The sequence below is a fragment of the Orycteropus afer genome, unplaced genomic scaffold, assembly GCF_000298275.1.
Source record: "Orycteropus afer afer isolate SDZICR_OR568_19922 unplaced genomic scaffold, OryAfe1.0 scaffold00109, whole genome shotgun sequence".
Lineage (NCBI taxonomy): Eukaryota > Metazoa > Chordata > Mammalia > Tubulidentata > Orycteropodidae > Orycteropus > Orycteropus afer.
Genome location: NW_006921696.1, coordinates 4,990,625 through 5,008,571, shown reverse-complemented (window position 1 = coordinate 5,008,571; position 17,947 = coordinate 4,990,625). Strand labels below are relative to the sequence as shown.

Here is a 17,947-nt window from a genome sequence, read left to right as displayed (position 1 = left end):
TATGCCTTATTGATTTCTGAAATTTTAGTATTAATCTTCTGGATGTCTGTTTGCTGTTTTTGTTTGGTTTCTAATTTTCCATTTATTTTGTCAATTTGTTCTTATATTGTTTCCCTGAATCCTTTAGAGTTTTTTTTTTTGTTGTTGTTGTTGATTTTTCTTTTTTTTAATCTCTCTTAATCTGATATAGGGACCTAAGTTTCATTCTTTTGGATTCCTATAAGATAGTCCCAATAGCATTTCTTCCTCCAGAAGATGTTCTAGCCTTGTATTTATCTCACTGATTCGAGTCATCTTGTCCTCTGTGTGTGTGTGATTTGTCTTTAGTCTGTAGTCTCTGAGACATTGTGGTGTTTCTGTATTTATTTGTTGATTGTATATTGGTTTGCTTTATCCTGCTTTTTTGTTTTGTTTTATTTTAATATATCCAGGTTAGGGGTTAGGTGTGCTCTTCTGGTAGCTACTTTGGTAGCACTTGGGCCCTCAGTACCTGTCTCTGGGTGGATTTGGTAGAGATAAGAGTGTGAGTATAAGTCTCTGATCACTAGTCTTGTGGAGTGGCTGAGGTCAGGCTGGTGGGTTTTGGACACTGTTTGTCATTGATCCAGTGGTGCTGGTACATGTGGTGACACTCCCCAGTGGAAGAGGTGGCAGGTGTGGTAGGTATGGGTGTGTAGGGTTACTGGCTCCTGACTGCTGAGAAAGACATTAAAGGGGGGGGGGGGAAATGGAGAGGGGATAGGGGAAAAAAATGAAGGAGAAAGAAGGAAGAGATAAGAAGAAAAATTTTAAAAAGTGCCACAGATCTGTCAGTGTGAGGGACATTTGACTGGCTGTTGGCTGGCTGGGGGTCAGGGGCGTGCCCTGGTCACTGGGATGTTGTGCAGGGTAAGGAGGGTAATCACACCCATGGTACTTAAGTTTATGTGTCAACTTGGCTGGGTCTGGTTGGGTGGCTGGGTGGCTGGTGATAGTTATTCCCCATGATGAGATTGGCAATCAGCTCCATGGTGGGATCTACCACAAGTAGTTGAGTGGCTGCCTTTGGGATGTGGTCTGCTTCTTGTATAGAAGGAGAAACCTTGGGAATGGTCTCTAGCTTATGGCACTCTTGGACTCTGCATATAGCCATGTCATTATTCAGCAGCCTGCCATACTCTGTTGACCTTGGAACTTACAATGGACTTGAGTTAATGGCTTGCCTCATGTTTTGATAACATCAGGACTATGCCTTTTTACTTGTCAACCTTGGACTTGGTAGCCTCAGCAGCCAGCAGCTGTCTGAGTGAAGAAAAGCCTCCAGCTTCAGTGGGCTGGGAGCAGGAAGCAGAGCTGAAGCCCAAGGTTAAGGGGCTTTCATCCAGCCCCTAGAGTTTGGCACTTTGAACTCAGACTTAAAGCCTCTAAAATTGCAAGAGAGTAAACTCCTGTTTGTTCAAGCTATTCCATTTGTGGTATATTCTTGTCAGAGTGGCAGTAGGTAATCAAAACAACATGTTTCTGGTCATCAGTCACCGATGTGGGTGGTGTAGTCCTTGGCAAGCAGACTGGTTATCTAGTTCTTGCCCTGATTAAAATACTGCTTTTAATAATTCAAAATGGCTGTGCTATGCCAGGTGGCAGTTTACCACTCCACATGCCTCCTTGTTTGCTATTTTCATTCAGTCTCTTCCTCTCAACAGTATTTGATCTACTTTATCATTTCCTTTGAAGCCGTGAGTTCTAGGATTCTCATCCTTATCTGCTTCACTTGGTTTCTCAGGTCTCTTTTGTGAGGACCTGAATGAGTATATTTGCCTAATCTGTCACCTTGGATCATTCTCCTCAGGTTACTTTTTGTGCTGATCAAAATGTTTTAAAATTAGATTGTAGTAGTGAAAGCACAACTCTGTAAATATATAAAAACTATTGAATTATACACTTAGAACAGGTGGATTTATGGTATGTACATTGTATTTTTTAAAAAAATAAAACCTGTAAAAATTGTTTGAAAATGAGCTAGGAAAGGCATCATCAAATTTCCTTCAATGGGGAGAATGGATTATTAGAAGGGGTGTAAGATTGGAGGCAGGGATGCATGTTAAAAATGCATTCATTCTGGTGAAAAATGCTGCCTAGCTTTTTCCTTTCAATTTTTATTAAAACTAGATGTCTATTCTCTACAAGGCTCTGCTTGTTAGTTTCCCAGCTCTAGTCAATTGCTCACAATTGTTGTTACAACCACAGGACATTACACACATGGCCACATGTGAGACATCTAAGCACATTCAAGATGCTTTGGGTGCTGTATGGTAAGAGCTTACAGCTTATGCAATCAGCTGATATTGAGGCAGGTGGATTAATTAGGCTGTCAAATTGTTTCCTTGAAAATAGCTGCACCAGAAGAGGTAGTAACCTGTGGCTTTCTCAGCTCAGCAAGGCAGTTGTTTAAAAATATGTATGCCTGCAGTGTTTGAGCATATTTCTCCCTGGTTATAACTGAAGGCTTTCTCTGTTCAGACACAGAGGGGCTCTTCTGTAACAAGCAGTGGGTACTGATGTATTATGAAGAACAAAAGCCTACGTCTTATATACCCCAAGGCCTCTTATCAGTAACCTTAACCTCATAATAATAATGTTGTTAGGTGCCATTGAGTCAATTCTAACCCATAATGATCCTGTGTACAACAGAATGAAACACTGCCCTGCCCTGCACCATCCTCATCATCATAGCTACGTCTGAGCCCAGAATAATAATACACTTGTGAAAATTGATTTATTTTTATGCTTCCTTTCTTCTCATGATAAAGATATGGATAAGCCATAATGCCATTCTTATGTAATTTGAACTACAGGTAATAATTTTTAAAGTGTAGGAGACATATGTGAAAAAACTAGTATACATTTCAAAATAAAAACAGCAATTGAAACACATATATAAGTAGGGCATTGTGTTCATTTCTCAATTGCATGTTTAGAAGGACAGCTCTACAAAGGAAATAAAGAAAATGAAGTTGATGATTGTATCCATTCACTTGAAGGCATTGCCTGAGTATTACCTAGGATTCCAAACGATCATAAAGCCTAGGGAACGTCGAGGAGGAATATAAAAGCCAAGTGGTATATGACAGGTTGTGCCTGAGCAAATGACTGCAATCTGGCTGTGAGTTCACTGTCATCACTGTGATGCGCAGCTTCTCAGAAACATGCAGCAATGTTCGCCTGCAGTTGTTAAGGAGCTTAAGTTTTTCCTGGAAACGTATGACATCTTTCAGTACTCTTAACTTTTATCAATAAGGTGGTTCTCAGAACCCGTAGGGACTTAGGTGTTTTCATTTACTGGAAGGCAGAGACAAGCCTGAACAGAACACATTATTATTCCTGGGAAGGAACCTGACCTTCCCCAGGGTCCTAAGAGAACAAAGATAAAAACGTCTCATGTGGGGTGGTGAAAACATTCATACACTCGGCTCTGGAAGCCCAGCTGTAGACTCATGGAATTAAAAACCAGCATTAATCTGGTGTCTTTTGCTGTAATAGGGAGTTCTTGAAGTCAGGTTTGAGGAAATGATAATTAGGCTAGGTTCAAAGCTTTATTGAATAAACATTTTCACCTTAAGAGCTTAACAAAACTGCTTGCTACTGTTTGCTCTGGCAGCAAATTATTAAACTATCAGTGAATTTCATCCTTGTGATGCTCACCTAGAATTAGAACATTAGTGATTTGTTATCAGTACTTTAGACTCTGAAAAAGGCCATTTAGTATACAAATCTCCTTGGTTTGTGATGAGATCCAAAGAAATAAAGAAATGGTCAGACAATGAGGAAGCTGGATCTAGAATGCATCCTTCTGGACTTAGTCTGGGTCCTCTCTGTTTGCTATACCTCAGAAAGGACATGGACTTCGGCACCTGCACTCTGACACTTACTAGCCATGTGAGCTCACGTTTCTTCATTTGTGAAGTGAACAAAACATTACTAGCCATGTAGAGTGTGATGAGGGTGGATTGAGGTATTGAGCATTCATCACTGCAAAAAGAGTGTGGCGGCTGCGTCCTCTGACCTCTAAGTACACAAGGGGGAATGAGGATCCAAAACAGCATAAACAGCTCTAGGCTGATTCCTTTGAGGTCAGATGTGCTGCCATCTTCCAACCTTTTTACCAATTCTGACATTAACCATCCCTCCTACAATACTCTACTTCTTTGCTGGGTTTGATAATTTGTTGCAATGGCCATATAGAACTCAGACACTACTTATGATTAGGGAGTTTATTAGGGAAGTAACAGACTACAATTCAGGATCAGAAACAACTCAAGATAATCAGAAATAACTTCAAGATTAGAAACAACTTCAATTGGGAGAGCTTCTCAGCTGTGCCATGGGCATGGTTCTCTCTGGCCTCAGCCTGTGCCCTGCTCTGGCAAGTGCTATGAGGCTCTTTTAGCTCTTCTGATATGTGCCCAGAGAGGCACCTCACTCCACCAGTGAACTTCCTGCCTGAAGGCACTCAGCTTTTTCACTCTGTGGGCCAGGAAGACCACCACTCTGTCTTGGGCTAGTCTCTGGTACCTGGTGGTTCTGGTGCTTCTGCTGCTGTCGTCTCTCTGTCAAGTGTTACAGCTTCTCTCTGTCTCCTGGATTGAAGAGGTTTAGCACAAGGTCTTGGTCCAAAGGACATGCTCCATTCCTGGCTCTTCATTCTTGCTGGTGGTGAGATCCCTCTTTCTGCCTCTGAGATGGCTCATTTTAAGCCTGTTGTTGTTGTTATATGTCCTCAAGTCAGACCCAACTCATAGTGACCCCTCCTTGGGTTTCCGAGGCAGTATCACTATGGAAGAAGAAGCCTAGTGAGATGGAAAAACTGACCAATCCGTACGTCAGGGTTCCATACACCTTATTTCCATGGTCCCATCCCCACAAGGGTGCCATGTTCCTTATTTACATTACTAGTAAGCTATCCGATCCCTTTGGTGGGCCACAAGCACCTCACATTTGCATGGTCCCACCAGTCATCTGGTAGGAATCACAAAGACCATAGCTAGAAGACCCATATTAAGTAATTCACTGCACCACAATCACTGTGCACTTAATAAAAGCTATCTGCATAGCAGCACTGATGTTGCTTTTCCTATTCTCTATCTCATCTTTGATGAATTCTATTGCAGTTGGAGGGTGTAATTGTAAAGCCTGAAAGGTCTCTTAACCAGAAGCCTTTAGTATGGAGATTGACACATCCCATGCTGAGCCCTAATACCTATAGTAAATGTCCCATACCTCAGAGCCTTTTATCAGAAATCTGCATGGCTCCAAGAAGCCTCTCACCCACCTTTGAAGACTATGAGGGCTTTCACCCTCGGGGTTTCGCAGAGAATATGCACATATCAAAGAGATCCGCCCGGCCCAAGAAATCTCTCACTCACCTTTGAAACCGGGGGAATTCCAACCTGCCCCAAATTCCCAAACCCCTATCATAAAAACCAAATTATCTACTCCACCCTATGTTTCTCTATAAATATTTCTTAATGTAAGAGCACGGGTCTTTTGCTCAACCCATTGCGAGGGTGAAAGCAAGGACCCTAACTTAAGTTAGCTAATAAACTTTCCTATTGCTTTTTGCATTATCGCATGTTGGCAATTTATTCACCCCAAACTACTCCTTCATAACCTGGGCACAACATAATCATTATGGCCCTGGTAAAATATACTATAATCTTGGGAATTACAAAAACACTGAATATCAGATGCTGCTGCCCAGATCAAAAGCCTCATCAATGCTTAATCTAATTCCTGACCCAGAGGAAGAATAATGCATGTGAAAACAATTTGTAAAATATAAAATGCTGTGGAAATGCTAGTTTTTGTTGTTACTGATGCAACTTAAAAATAATCTAATCTAATGACTTTGTATAGTCCCCAAGAAAGCTTTTGCCCAGGAGATTAAGACAAATCTGCTTTGGTGATAAACATACATTTGTGTAAGGAGTGCCCTGGTAACAAGAGAGATAATTGCTCAGAAACAGCTGCCTTCTGGTAAGTAAGGGAGACCAAATGTGAGTGAGGAATAATTACAATAGTTCCAAGAAAGGCTGTGAACTAAATCCTTAAAGCTCAAGAGAGGGGCTCTCAGGTTGTAGCTGAGGCATGATCTGCCATCCAGAAGAGCCATTTAGTTTGGATTAAGCCAAACACTGAGGCATATCTGGGGAGAGATCCCTCTGGGAATCAGTCATTTTCTTTAAGTCTGTTAGCATCTCTTTGAAAGCATGAGGGTGGGACCTGTGAACACTCATGCTTTAGAAAAGGAAGACTAATTAGACACTTCAAAGACAAAGCATCACTCAGTTAGGAGCCACAAGTGTGTTATACATTAGCTTACCTGTTTTGTGCTGTGGAGTCAGATCTGACTCATAGCGACCCCTCCTTGGATTTCTGAGGCGGTATCACTACGGAAGTAGATTGCCCAACACTCCTCGAAAGGAAGAGGTCGCTATGAGTCCGTCTGATTCGATGGCACATAACAACAACAACAACAACAACAACAACAACAATGGTCTAATTGGCTGTGGGGAGACTGGAGGTATGGGCCTACACTCTTATCAGTGAGGTAGTAATGTGAGACCTTGTTTTGGGAGTTCCCAGGGTCAAGGAGAGATTACACTTAACTAACAAACATGGACTTGAAATCTTTAAGTGAAGATAAGGTGAAAAAATAGCCTGTATGTGAAAAAGGTGGTAGGGACTCAGGGAGCTGGCAATGCTAATAACATCAGGGTGGTAGATATAGGGGAGGGATATATACAGGAGTAGGTTGGAGTTGAATGAGTATGTGTAAAATAAGTTATAAAACATAAGGGGAATTTTTTTTACACTAGCATTTTTTTTTCTGTTCATAAAAGGTACAAGAATATTGTAGAATATGTAGGAAAATATAGAAAAGTAGAAAGAAGAAAATTAAAATCATCTGGAATCCACTACCTAAAGTAATTAATTAAAAGTCTTGCATGTATATGGTCTGGACTGGAAATGAACATGAAAATAATTAATATGTTAAAATAGTGGGAATCAGTTGCTGTCAAGTCAATTCTGACCGGTACCTACCCCATGTGTGTCAGAGTAGAACTGTGCCCCACAGGGTTTTCAATGGCTGTCATCTGTCAGAAGTAGATAGCCAGGCCTTTCTTCTGGGTAGATTCGAACCTCTAACATTTTCCTTTCTTTAGTAACCGAGTGTGGTAACTATTAGCACCACCCAGGGACTTTTTTTTTTTTCCTTTCTTTTTCTCTTTTGATTTCTGGTTTGCAGTGGCTTCTTCTAGTCTTTTCTTATTTCAAATATATGGATAAAAGATAGTTATATTTGTGAATTAAAAAAATTTGAAACACCATTACATATGCTGCTTTGCTACCTTTCACCTCCACTTTAAGCATATTGTGAACTTTTCCCTTGTGAGTGAACAGTTTTCTAAAACATAATTGCAATGACTCCTTAGTATTCTATCACATGAATATATCATAACTGATTTAACAATCCCTATTGTATGTATTTAGTTTGTTCTGTGTCTCACTATTATAAACAAAACTCCACTCAAAATCCTCATACATCATGTTTGTGTGGAGAGTTACTACATCCTGGGCATATCTTGTGGATAAATACCTAGAAGTAAAATCACATGATCCAAAGGGAATACTCCTTTTTGATGCTCCTGATACAAATTGCCAGATAGTGTTCTGAAAATATTCTATGAATTTATACGCCAAGAGAGATGTCTCAGAAAGGACAAAGAGAGGGCCAGCAAATTAGGGATCCATGATGAATTTCTAGAGAAAGAGATTGGAAGATGGCTCTGAGAAGTGACCCAGAAGAAAGGCAGGAGAGAGGGTCTTGTCAGGGAAGAACCCAGGATCTGTGCCTGAGCCAATGACAAAATCAGCTGGTGGGCCAAGAGCAATACTTTGAAGTGGAAGTTGAAGAAAATGATACGTACATTAAAAAATCATGACTGGTTTTTGGCTTTACAAAAAAGTCTAAGGCAGATTCTTCTCCTCCTTATAACTGATGAGGAAACTGTAGTGCAGAGAAATTAATTGACTTGCCCACCAGCACACACTATAAAAGTGGTAGAACACAGACTCAGTATCTTCTATTTCAGACCCCATAGCTTTCAACTATACTTTTTCTATACCCCTAAGGAAACAACTTGGCCTGATGTCACCTTTTATACTTTGTGGTGAAGCAGGATAGCCTTCCTCACCTGTAGAGGCAAGAAAAGTTCCCACAAGGTGACTGAAGTAAGAATGAATGGGGCAGATTCGTGATAAACAAGGTAGTGGGCAATTTCTGCAAAATGAAATGATGACTCTTTGAAACTCAAAGCCCACTATTAATTTGCTAGATATTATTGCTAAGCGTAAAAGAGATTTTTGTGAAGTTTTTTTCCAAAAGGATTATTCAATTTCTAGTCCAGATCCATAAATTGTGAGTGAGTGTGAGGCTCTGTGATTGAATGAGGTGTGACAATTATGTGGCAAGTAGCAGCAAGCTGAGTCCACTGGGATGTGGCATACCCAGGCTGGTGGTGACACTGGATCAACATGCCACACAAAAGCTTGTATAATTTTAACACTAACCATTTCCTGCAAATTCACCTTGTTAAAATGGTGATCAGAAAGAAAGTCTTACTTCTTGGATTGCTTGCTTCTTTACTGGCTGATTTGGGCATTAAAAGTGAAGAAGAGAAAGAACAGACATGTCGGTTACTTGGCAAGTTTGATTTGAATGGGTATGTAGATGCCAAAAACCATTCACTTGTCATTGGAGGACTGTTTCCTATTCACTCCAGGACCATCCCAGCAAATGAGTCTATTTTGGAGACAGTATCAGCAAAATGTGAAGGGTAAGCCATTCTTTTTTTCTTTTTTACATCCACTGCAGGTGGGGATTGAGGGAGAAAAGAGTGGTGAGTGTGGGGGTGTCTTGGACTGGAGCTACCCCTGATTCTAACACTATCTATTTGACCCAGAATAGGACTTCCTATTTCTGTACCTCAATTTCTCCAGGGTTGACATTCTAGGATAGCTTCAGAAAGTCTTGGTTTCAAGTGGGTCCCTTCCCACTGCTGTATTACAGGAAGAATCAACGCAGGTTTTATATGATACAGAAGATTGTTTCTCATGGTTTGGTCAGTAGACCAGCAGCACCGGTATCACCTGGGAGCTTGTGAAAAATGTAGACTCTTAGGCTGAGTCTAGACTTGCTGAATCAGACTATCATTTTGATAAGACCTCTTGGTAATTTGTGGCCACATGAAGGTTTGAGAAGGACTGATTCAGAATTATGCAATGCTATAGGTTTATTTTCAATTGTTATTAGAATGGAAATTGGGCTTCAAAAAATTGGAATCATCGTCATTGTCCAGACATAATTTCAATCAAATTTGACTTGAAAGTATTTTTAACTCAAGTATAGCTGGCATATTGACTAATTATAAGATGCAATAAAAACACAACATTATTCTTTTCCTCCCACTGTCCTTTTAAAATTAATTAGTGGTGGTGGGGGGTTTTCTCTCATTTTATATAATACGTTAAGGTCACTCTGGCTTTCAAAATACAGCCCTAGTCTTGCAAGAGAATTCCTGGTCAGGTAATGTTGTTGTTAGCTGCTGCTGAGTCTGCATGCACAACCAAATAAAACGTTGCCTGCTCTTGCCCCATCCCCATGATTGGTTGGGGATCAGACCACTGTGATCCACAGGGTTCTTGCTGGCTGATTTTCAGAAGTAGATTGCCAGGCTTTCCTTCCTAGTCAGGCTTAGCCTGGAAGGTCTACTGAAACCTGCTCATCTTTATAGCAACATGAAAGTCTCCACTGACAGATAGGTGGTGGCTGGCCATGAGGTGCACTGGCAGGAAATTGAACCTGGATCTTCCACATGCAAGGTGAGAATTCTGTCACTGAACGACCACTTCCCCCTATCAGATTCCAAACTAGCTTGCTCTGTAGTGAAATCTTCTCCCTTCTCTCATTTTGAACCATTTGTAGGTGGGGGATTCCTTTGCCAGAAGAGGACTGTGATCTGGCTCATCTCTTCTTCTCTTCTCCTAGCCTACTCACTGCCTTTTCTGGTCCCTCTGTGCTTGGGTGCCAGGAGAGAGGAGAGGAAAAGAATAGTGGAAGCTCTTACTTGGCCTGTGCTGTCAGAACACAGCTTCATGTCCCCTGGACGTGGCAGGTGTTTAAGCTGATTTTCTTTCTTGTGGGGGACTTTTGTAATTTGAATTCCTGTGACAAAGCAAGACTCTCCTTTGACCAACTGCTCTGCTTCTCTGACCAGCTTCTTGTTTTCCTGAAGTTTACCCCACCTACATTGTCTTTGTTGGTTTCCATGGCTTTCTGCTGAGAATCTCAGACCAGCATTCCTGCCATGGGTTCCACATCCAGACTCTGAGTTCACAGATTTTGACCTACCAAAGGATATTTGCTTTACCTTTCAAATGTGACTGCAGTCTCTTCTCTTTCTACCTTAACTGTTGTTGTTGTATGCTGTTGAGCCATTTCCAACTCATAAAAATCCAAACCCATTGTCACTGAGTCAATTCTGACTAATAGCTACCCTGTATGATAGAATAGAAATGCCCATAGTGCCTAAGGCACTTGACTGCTAACCAGAAGGCTGATGGTTCAAACCCACCAGCCACTCCTTGGAAGGAAGATTGGGCAATCTACTTCCATAGTGATACTGCCTTGGAACCCAAGGAGGGGTTGCTATGAGTCAGTCCGTCTCGACAGCACGTAACAACATAACAACAACAACAGGGTTTCCCAGGCTGTAATCTTTACCAGAACAGATTGCCAAGTCTTTTCTCCTGTAGAGCCACTGGTGGGTTCGGACTGGAACCTCTGACCTTTTAGCTAGTGGCCAAGAACTTAACTACTGTGCCACTAGGGCTCCTTTTCTGCCCTACTACCTTAGGTCAATGACTACAGTCTCTTGCCCCTAGATTCCTCAGGTATGTAGCAGACAATGTTCAGTTACGTGTCTCCATAATTGCATAGGAGCAACATGGATACACCAAAAAGTATCTTTGTGTCCATTACACAAAGCTCTTCTTCCTTTAGACATTTTACTATCTTCTTCCAGGCAATGATCATAAGTAAAACAGTTCATTAAAATGTTTATTCTGCCTACTAGGAATGTACAGTGTATAGCTTGTACAACTGTACATTATAGTCCTGCAAGGGACACTGTCTTAGTTACCCAGTGCTGACAGAACAAAAACATACCACTAAGTGGGTGGCTTAAAATAACAGAAATTTATTATCTCACACATCTGAAAGCTAAAAGTTCAAATCAAAGCCTTGGCCATGTTGATCCCTTCCATGGACCTCTCTCCTGGATTCTGGGACTGCTGGCAATTCTTGACATTCCTTTGCTTCTTGTAAGTGCATCTGTGTCATTTCCCCTGCGTGTCTGTATGCCTTTTTATAAGTGATTAGGTTTAGGACCCTGGTATTAGTGCTCTGGTATTGCCACATTAACATAACAAAATAAAACTGATTCTGAACAGAATCACATTGACAGGTATAGGAGTTAGAATTTCAACATATTTTTTAAGGAATTCAATCCATAACAGACACCTACCTATCACTCCAAATGGTCTCTTGGGAGCCTCTTTCACTAAGTTAGTGGATAGGAAGTAGCAGTCTATAACCTTCCTTTGGAGGTATGGGTGGCACTTACAAAATAGCTGAAACTATCTTCAAAGAAATCTCACAAATACTTCTACTATCTTCAATCTTTCAAGGTTTTTTTCTTTTTGTCCCATTTGTGGGTTGAAGACATCTTACCAGTTCTTGGTCACCTATTTTGACATTTATGAATTTTGTTTTGGCACCTAAATTGGGAATTTCATATCTATTGTACTTGGTGCCTCAGTGGAAACATTTAATTTGATATCTGAGGCAAACTACTGATAATTTCATATATCTACCACATCCCCACTAAAATTCTTTCCCAACAAACTGGTGAAATGTCCATGAGACTGAGAAAGGGAATGTAATGATTAAACTTCTGCTGAAAGAAAGAGCTAATACTGGTTGTCAGTTTCCATATAAAATCTGAAAGTCAAAATAGATGGTGTTTTCATTAATCAGGGTAAGTAGTCATCAGCTGCTCCAACACACATGCCCTGGAGTCTCAGAAGCTTACTGTTGTTGTTGTTATGTGCCATCCAGTCAGACCCGACTCATAGCGACCCCTCCTTGGGTTTCCAAGGCAGTATCACTACGGAAGTAGATTGTTCAACCTTCCTTCTGAGGAGTGGCTGGTGGGTTGAGTCACCAGCCTTCTGGTTAGCAGTCAAGTGCCTTAGGAACTATGTTACCAGAGCTTCCTTCAGAAGCTTAGCATAACAAACATTCTTTTCTCATTGGCATAAAGTCCAATGTGCATCTATGATGGCTTCCCTCTGTCCAATAAGTCAGGAATCCAGGCTTCTTCCTTCATATGATGTTGCCATCTCAACACATGGGCTTCTACTGTCACTGTAACAGGGGAAGACAGGGTGGGGAGGTGGTACAAAACTTAAATTCTTGATCTGGAAGTGAGAGTCTCCCATCAAAGTGCATGAGGCCGGGAAGTGTAGTGTTCTTGTGTACTCAGGAAGGAGTAGAGAACAAGAAACAGAGGAGCACTAATAGAGCACTAATAATCCTAAATGTTCTATAATTCATTTGGCATCGAGAGTGGAGGAGAGTGGCTACCAGTCATTCACACCTCATGACATATTATTTTTCACCTGATCCTAGTTGCTCTGAGGAAATAAAAGTTTGGCAAATGTGCAGTATGAAAAGAAGAAGAGGAAAATTTTAAATATGAGAATATAGAGGGAGACTTTGCTTAAATGAACTATTATAGTGATGGATCAGGTAAGTCAAACGTTGTATAAGGGGCTGAGGCATTTGGAATGAAAGAGAAAAGAATGGTGAGTGCTAAAATTTTGGAAAGAGAAAGATAAAAAAGCGTCAGATGGAACAATGAAAAAGACAAGTTTTACTGTCTTCGGAAATTTGTAAGAGTTGGTTCTGTTATCACTTATATATTGAGAAAAGCAATATAAAAGGTTTTTCTCTTGAAAAATGTAATGAGATAAGGAGTAGAAGGTGATCAGTTTGCCCCACAGGATAATGGAGAAGGGCATGAGCATGGTTTTAGTTCTTGCTGAGAAGAGGGATATCTGGTAGTGTGCTTAAGAAACAGAAAAATGTCCACAGTGAGGTCAGAGAGTCAACAGGGTCTATGCAGTAGGGGGTAAGTCCTCCAGTGCCTGCTTCAGAGAGGTGCCAATGAGCTGATTTCAACTTCTGTATAAACCTTTTGAAACATCAACAACAAAAACCCAATATAATTTATTTCCTGTATTTGTAATCTATCTTTTTTATTTTCTCTGCTCATGAACTAAAAAGACATTTGGACCTGAGCCTGTTTTTCGAGGGTGAAGCTCTTGGGATGGGAACTAATGTTTTTTAAGTTCTGACTAATAACAATTGGTTGAAGAGATGTTATAGCACTATTTCACGTGAGAAAACTGAGGCTCAGAGAGGTTTAATGTATACAAGGTGAAATGTTAGGTATGGTTGTGGTTGTATTTCAGGCCCTATGAATTAGCCAAGTTTCTTTTTCTACTTTAAGACTATTCCACAAATTGATGAATGTTCTTGAAACAAGGGTTATGAGGTCAAATAAATTTGGGTAACCCCCAAGACATTGCAGAATCTTTAATATATAATGTGGATTGTCAATGACTAAGAAGGGACAAAGTATGCAGAATTTCCTATTTATTTCACAACAGATTTTTTTTTTTAAATTTTTTGAGTGGCTATCTATTAATACTTGATGGAAATAACTTTCCAAGCAACAGAGTTGGAGAACTTTGCAATTCCTTACATTGCTTCAGGTATGGAGAATTGACTGAGAAAGGTGGTACATATTCAAGTGCAGTCTGCTATACAGAGATGGTACAAGAGGTAGGACCAGGAATAAAGCAAGATATCTTCTTTACAAGAGAAGAGAATTCTGGGGGATGTTAGGGGTTGGACAAAGAGAGCTGCTGCCATCATGACAGAAGAGCATATGAAGTGGACAGACAAGGCAGTGGTTAGGCTAGGCCTGAAATCTCATTAGGGCAGCTTCCACAAGAAGTGAACTGAGCTAAGGGTTTTTCACTTCTAAAATTTCCATGTTTTAAATAACTTTTTTCCCCTGAGACTTCTGTTTTACAACTTTTTTCAAGAGAGCTTTCACTCATTTTGTGGAGCTTGTTATAATAGTTACTTTAGAATCTTTGATAATTTCAATATTGGAACCATTTTGGGGTTGGCATCTGTCAACTGACATTTCCTTTGAGTTATTTAAGAGCTTTGCCTTGTTTTTTGTGGGTTGAGTAATTTGGGATTGTATCTTGGACATTTTGAATATTTGTTATAAGGCACTGGATCCTGTTAAAACCTTCTAGAGGACATTGATTTTTTTTTTTTTTTGTATGTTTGTTTTAGGAAGTAGCCAACATGGTGAGTTTCAAATCACAAACCTCAACCCATCTTCTGTGGGTGCTAGTTCCAATATCAGTTTATTTTTAAACCTTTGCTGTGCTATTCTGGTCTTACCTGAGTATGTGCCACTCTGGAGTCAGTTATGGAACCTGGGCAGTGATCTAGACTTGTTTTAAAACCCTTTGATACCTTTTTTTTCAGTTAGTTCCATGTATGTGTAGCTTATGAGTGAGTATACAGATGTAATAGCCATTTCACCAATTTTTTCCCATTTAATGACTTTCCTCACAGTTCTGGCTCCCATGAGCCTCTACTACTGGTGTTCTGGCTATAAAATATAGATCTTCAGCCTAGGTAGACAAGATGGATTCAAAGAACCACCCAAAAGGTGGTGAGTTAGAAAGGTATGTAATCCTTGTGACTGAGTTTGTTCCAAGGCAAAGTGACTGGAGAAAAGAACACGTGCAATTTCTGCTGCCTGCGTTGCTGTCCCAGGTATTCAACTCTATTACTGAGGCTAGCCTGGGCTATTGGTTCTCTGCCTAGAAAGAGGGATTTTTTTTTTTTTTTAAGCTTTTTTTGTTAGCACTTACAGTTCTATGAAGCCCTGGTAGTGCAATGGTTAAGTGCTGTGATAGTTAAGGTTGTGTCAACTTGGCTGGGCCATGATTCTAAGTGGTTTAGCAGTTATAACATAGTTATTCTCCATGATGAGATTGGATATAATTTAATCACTCCCATAATGAGATCTGGGTAAGCATTCAATTGAAAGGGAGTGTCCTTCCAGGTGTGGCCTGCTTCCAGGATATATGGAAATGCTTTGGGAAAGTTCTCTACGTTTTGCTCATTTTGGATCTTGCATTTTGGCTCATCATTATTTCCACTTCCTGGACTTGAACCACTGGCCTGCTGTGTTGCCTGCCAATCTTAGAATTGTTGCCTTTGCAACCTGTGAGCCAATAATCTGCCATTTTACCTGCCCTCCTTGGATTCACCATCCTCCAAAGCAGCCTGCTATACTGCCTGCTGATCTTGGGTTCATCAGCCCCTGAAGCTGAGTCAGTCAGGAGAAGCCTCCAGCTTGATGTTTGATCCATGGACTTGGGACTTGCAAGCCCCTACAACTGCATGAGCCATTTCCTTGAGATCTCTCTCTCTCTGTCTCTCTGTAGGCTTCACTGGTTTTGCATCTCTACAGAACCCAGCCTAAGACAAGTGCTTAGCTGCTAACCAAAAGATTAGGGGTTCAGATCCATCAGAGAAAGATGTGGCAGTGTGCTCCCATAAAAGTTACAGCCTAGGAAACCCTATTTATAAAGTTGCACAGTAATGTATCAGACAGTGTTTCTCTATTCATAAGGTTTTCCCTGACCAATTCTTTGAGAAGTGGATGGCTTCTTCCTTCTTCCTAGTCTGTCTCAGTCTGCAAGCTGGGCTAATACCTGTGCACCATGTGCACCCTGCTGGGTTGGAAACACCAGTAGCACAGCCTCAAGACTCACAGCAACACGTCACCATAGTTGGACAAACTACAGACAAGTTTGTCTCCTTTAGCTGTTGGAAACCTCCCCAACCTCCTCTTACCTGGATCCCTGCAGCTGACTCCTCATTCTGTCCTGGTCCCTCTTGCCTTTTCTGTCCTTTCCCCGCTTTCCTGCCTTGCTGCTTTGGGGTATAGCCTGGGTTCCCTCTCCTCACCTGGATATCTGTGACTGACTCCTTGCTCTGTTCTGGTCCCCCTGGCCTTTTACTCTCCTTTCTCCCACTTTCCCACCTTGCCGCTTTGGGGAGTGGCCTGGGTTCCCTCTCCTTACCTGGATCCCTGAGACTCACTCCTCATTCTGTTCCAGTCCCCCTGGACTGCTAAAAGAACTAACAGATCTGTCTTGGAGGAAGTGCAGCTGAAATGCTCCTTGGAAGCGAGAATGGCCAGACTTGTCTCACCTACTTTGGTCATGTTGTCAGAAGGGACCATTCCCTGGAGAAGGATGTCATGCTTGGTAAGGTGGAGGGTTGATGAAAGAGGGAGGGCCTTGAATGAGAAGGATTGACATGGTGGCTGTGACAATAGGTTCAAGTATAGCAAGGATCACGGAGCTGGTGCAGGATCACGGGGTGTTTCGTTCTGCTTTGCATGAGTCAGAAACAACTCGACGGCACCTAACAACAACCAACAACAAGGAAACCCTATGGGACAGTTCTACTCTGACTTATTATAGGGTTGCTCTTAGTCAGAATCAGCACACAACATCAAAAGTCTAAGCTGGGAGATAGATATGAGAGGCAAAGCAGCAAGACCAGAATCTAACAAGCAAACAAACAAACAAAACTCATAGGAAGTCACCACCTTTCGGGTTGTTCTTCGAGTCCCTCTTGTCTACCTATTTTTGTTTAATTTTCAAGGTCCTCTGATAGGGAGCTCTGGTGTTGTAGGCCCTAAGGCATTTGACTGCTAACCAAAGATTAGTAGTTCAAACCTATCAGCCACTTCTCAGAAGGAAGACTGGGCAATCTACTTCTGTAGAGATACTGCCTTGGAAACCCAAGGAGGAATTACTATGAGTTGAGATCGACTCCATGGCAGTGAGGTTTTTTTTTTTTTTTTGTGTGTGTGTGTGTGTGTGTTTTCTGATAGTTGCTTTTGTATTCTGTTCAGGGATCTTACCTATAATCAGTGGGAGAGGTAGAGTGCCTGAGGGGGTTTTGAAAGCATTTCTACAGTGTCTTCTGACCTTCATTGTTGCTGCTGACAAGGCTGATGACATTCTGACTCATGAAGCTTGATTCATCTGGTCCAGGGTGTCCAAACCAGTACCTTGTCCTGAATGTGGATCAGTAACACAGACATTTTGTGGGTATTTTGCTTGTTTCTCAACCTGCTCTCACTGAAACTCAGACTGCTCATGTTTATACTGTACGAGGTTAATGTATTTCCCAAAACTTTCATCCATCCTCAAAATTAATAAGGAAAGTTATTAATACTCAAAATCTAAAATCTATACTTTTAGATTTTGAGTATTAATAACTTTCCTTATTTAAAAAATATTGATATATTTCCTTCAGAATTATAACTATATAATTCATTTGTGCCCACAGTTGCCAATAGTCTCTTCCTATCAGTACGCAACCCTAATGTCCTCCAAGCCTCTTAACAACCCTTCATGTAATGCAGCTTTCTCTTACAGTATGAGAGTCCTCATGGTGGGCCTGGCCTATGTGGTATTCAGAAGCTGGGCTGGGGCTGATCTGGTAATAGTTTTATTTTTGAGTCATTCACTTTTACCTATAACCGATCTAGAAATTCAAACTAAAATTTGGAGAAGTATCATTTTGAAGGAAGATGGGGCAATCTACTTCCGTAGTGATACTGCCTTGGAAACCCAAGGAGGGGTCGCTATGAGTCGGGGCCGACTC

General features: G+C 41.1%; 1 protein-coding gene across 1 annotated transcript in view; it reads left to right on the top strand.

Annotated features, from left to right (window-relative positions):
* Positions 1 to 8,637: 8,637 nt before the first annotated feature.
* Positions 8,638 to 17,947, top strand: part of LOC103199299 (vomeronasal type-2 receptor 1-like) — a 25,171-nt gene continuing 15,861 nt past the window's right edge. The window contains exon 1 of the mRNA XM_007943560.1: positions 8,638 to 8,876. Coding sequence (XP_007941751.1) covers positions 8,638 to 8,876 — 239 coding nt within the window. The remainder of the gene's footprint in view (positions 8,877 to 17,947) is intronic.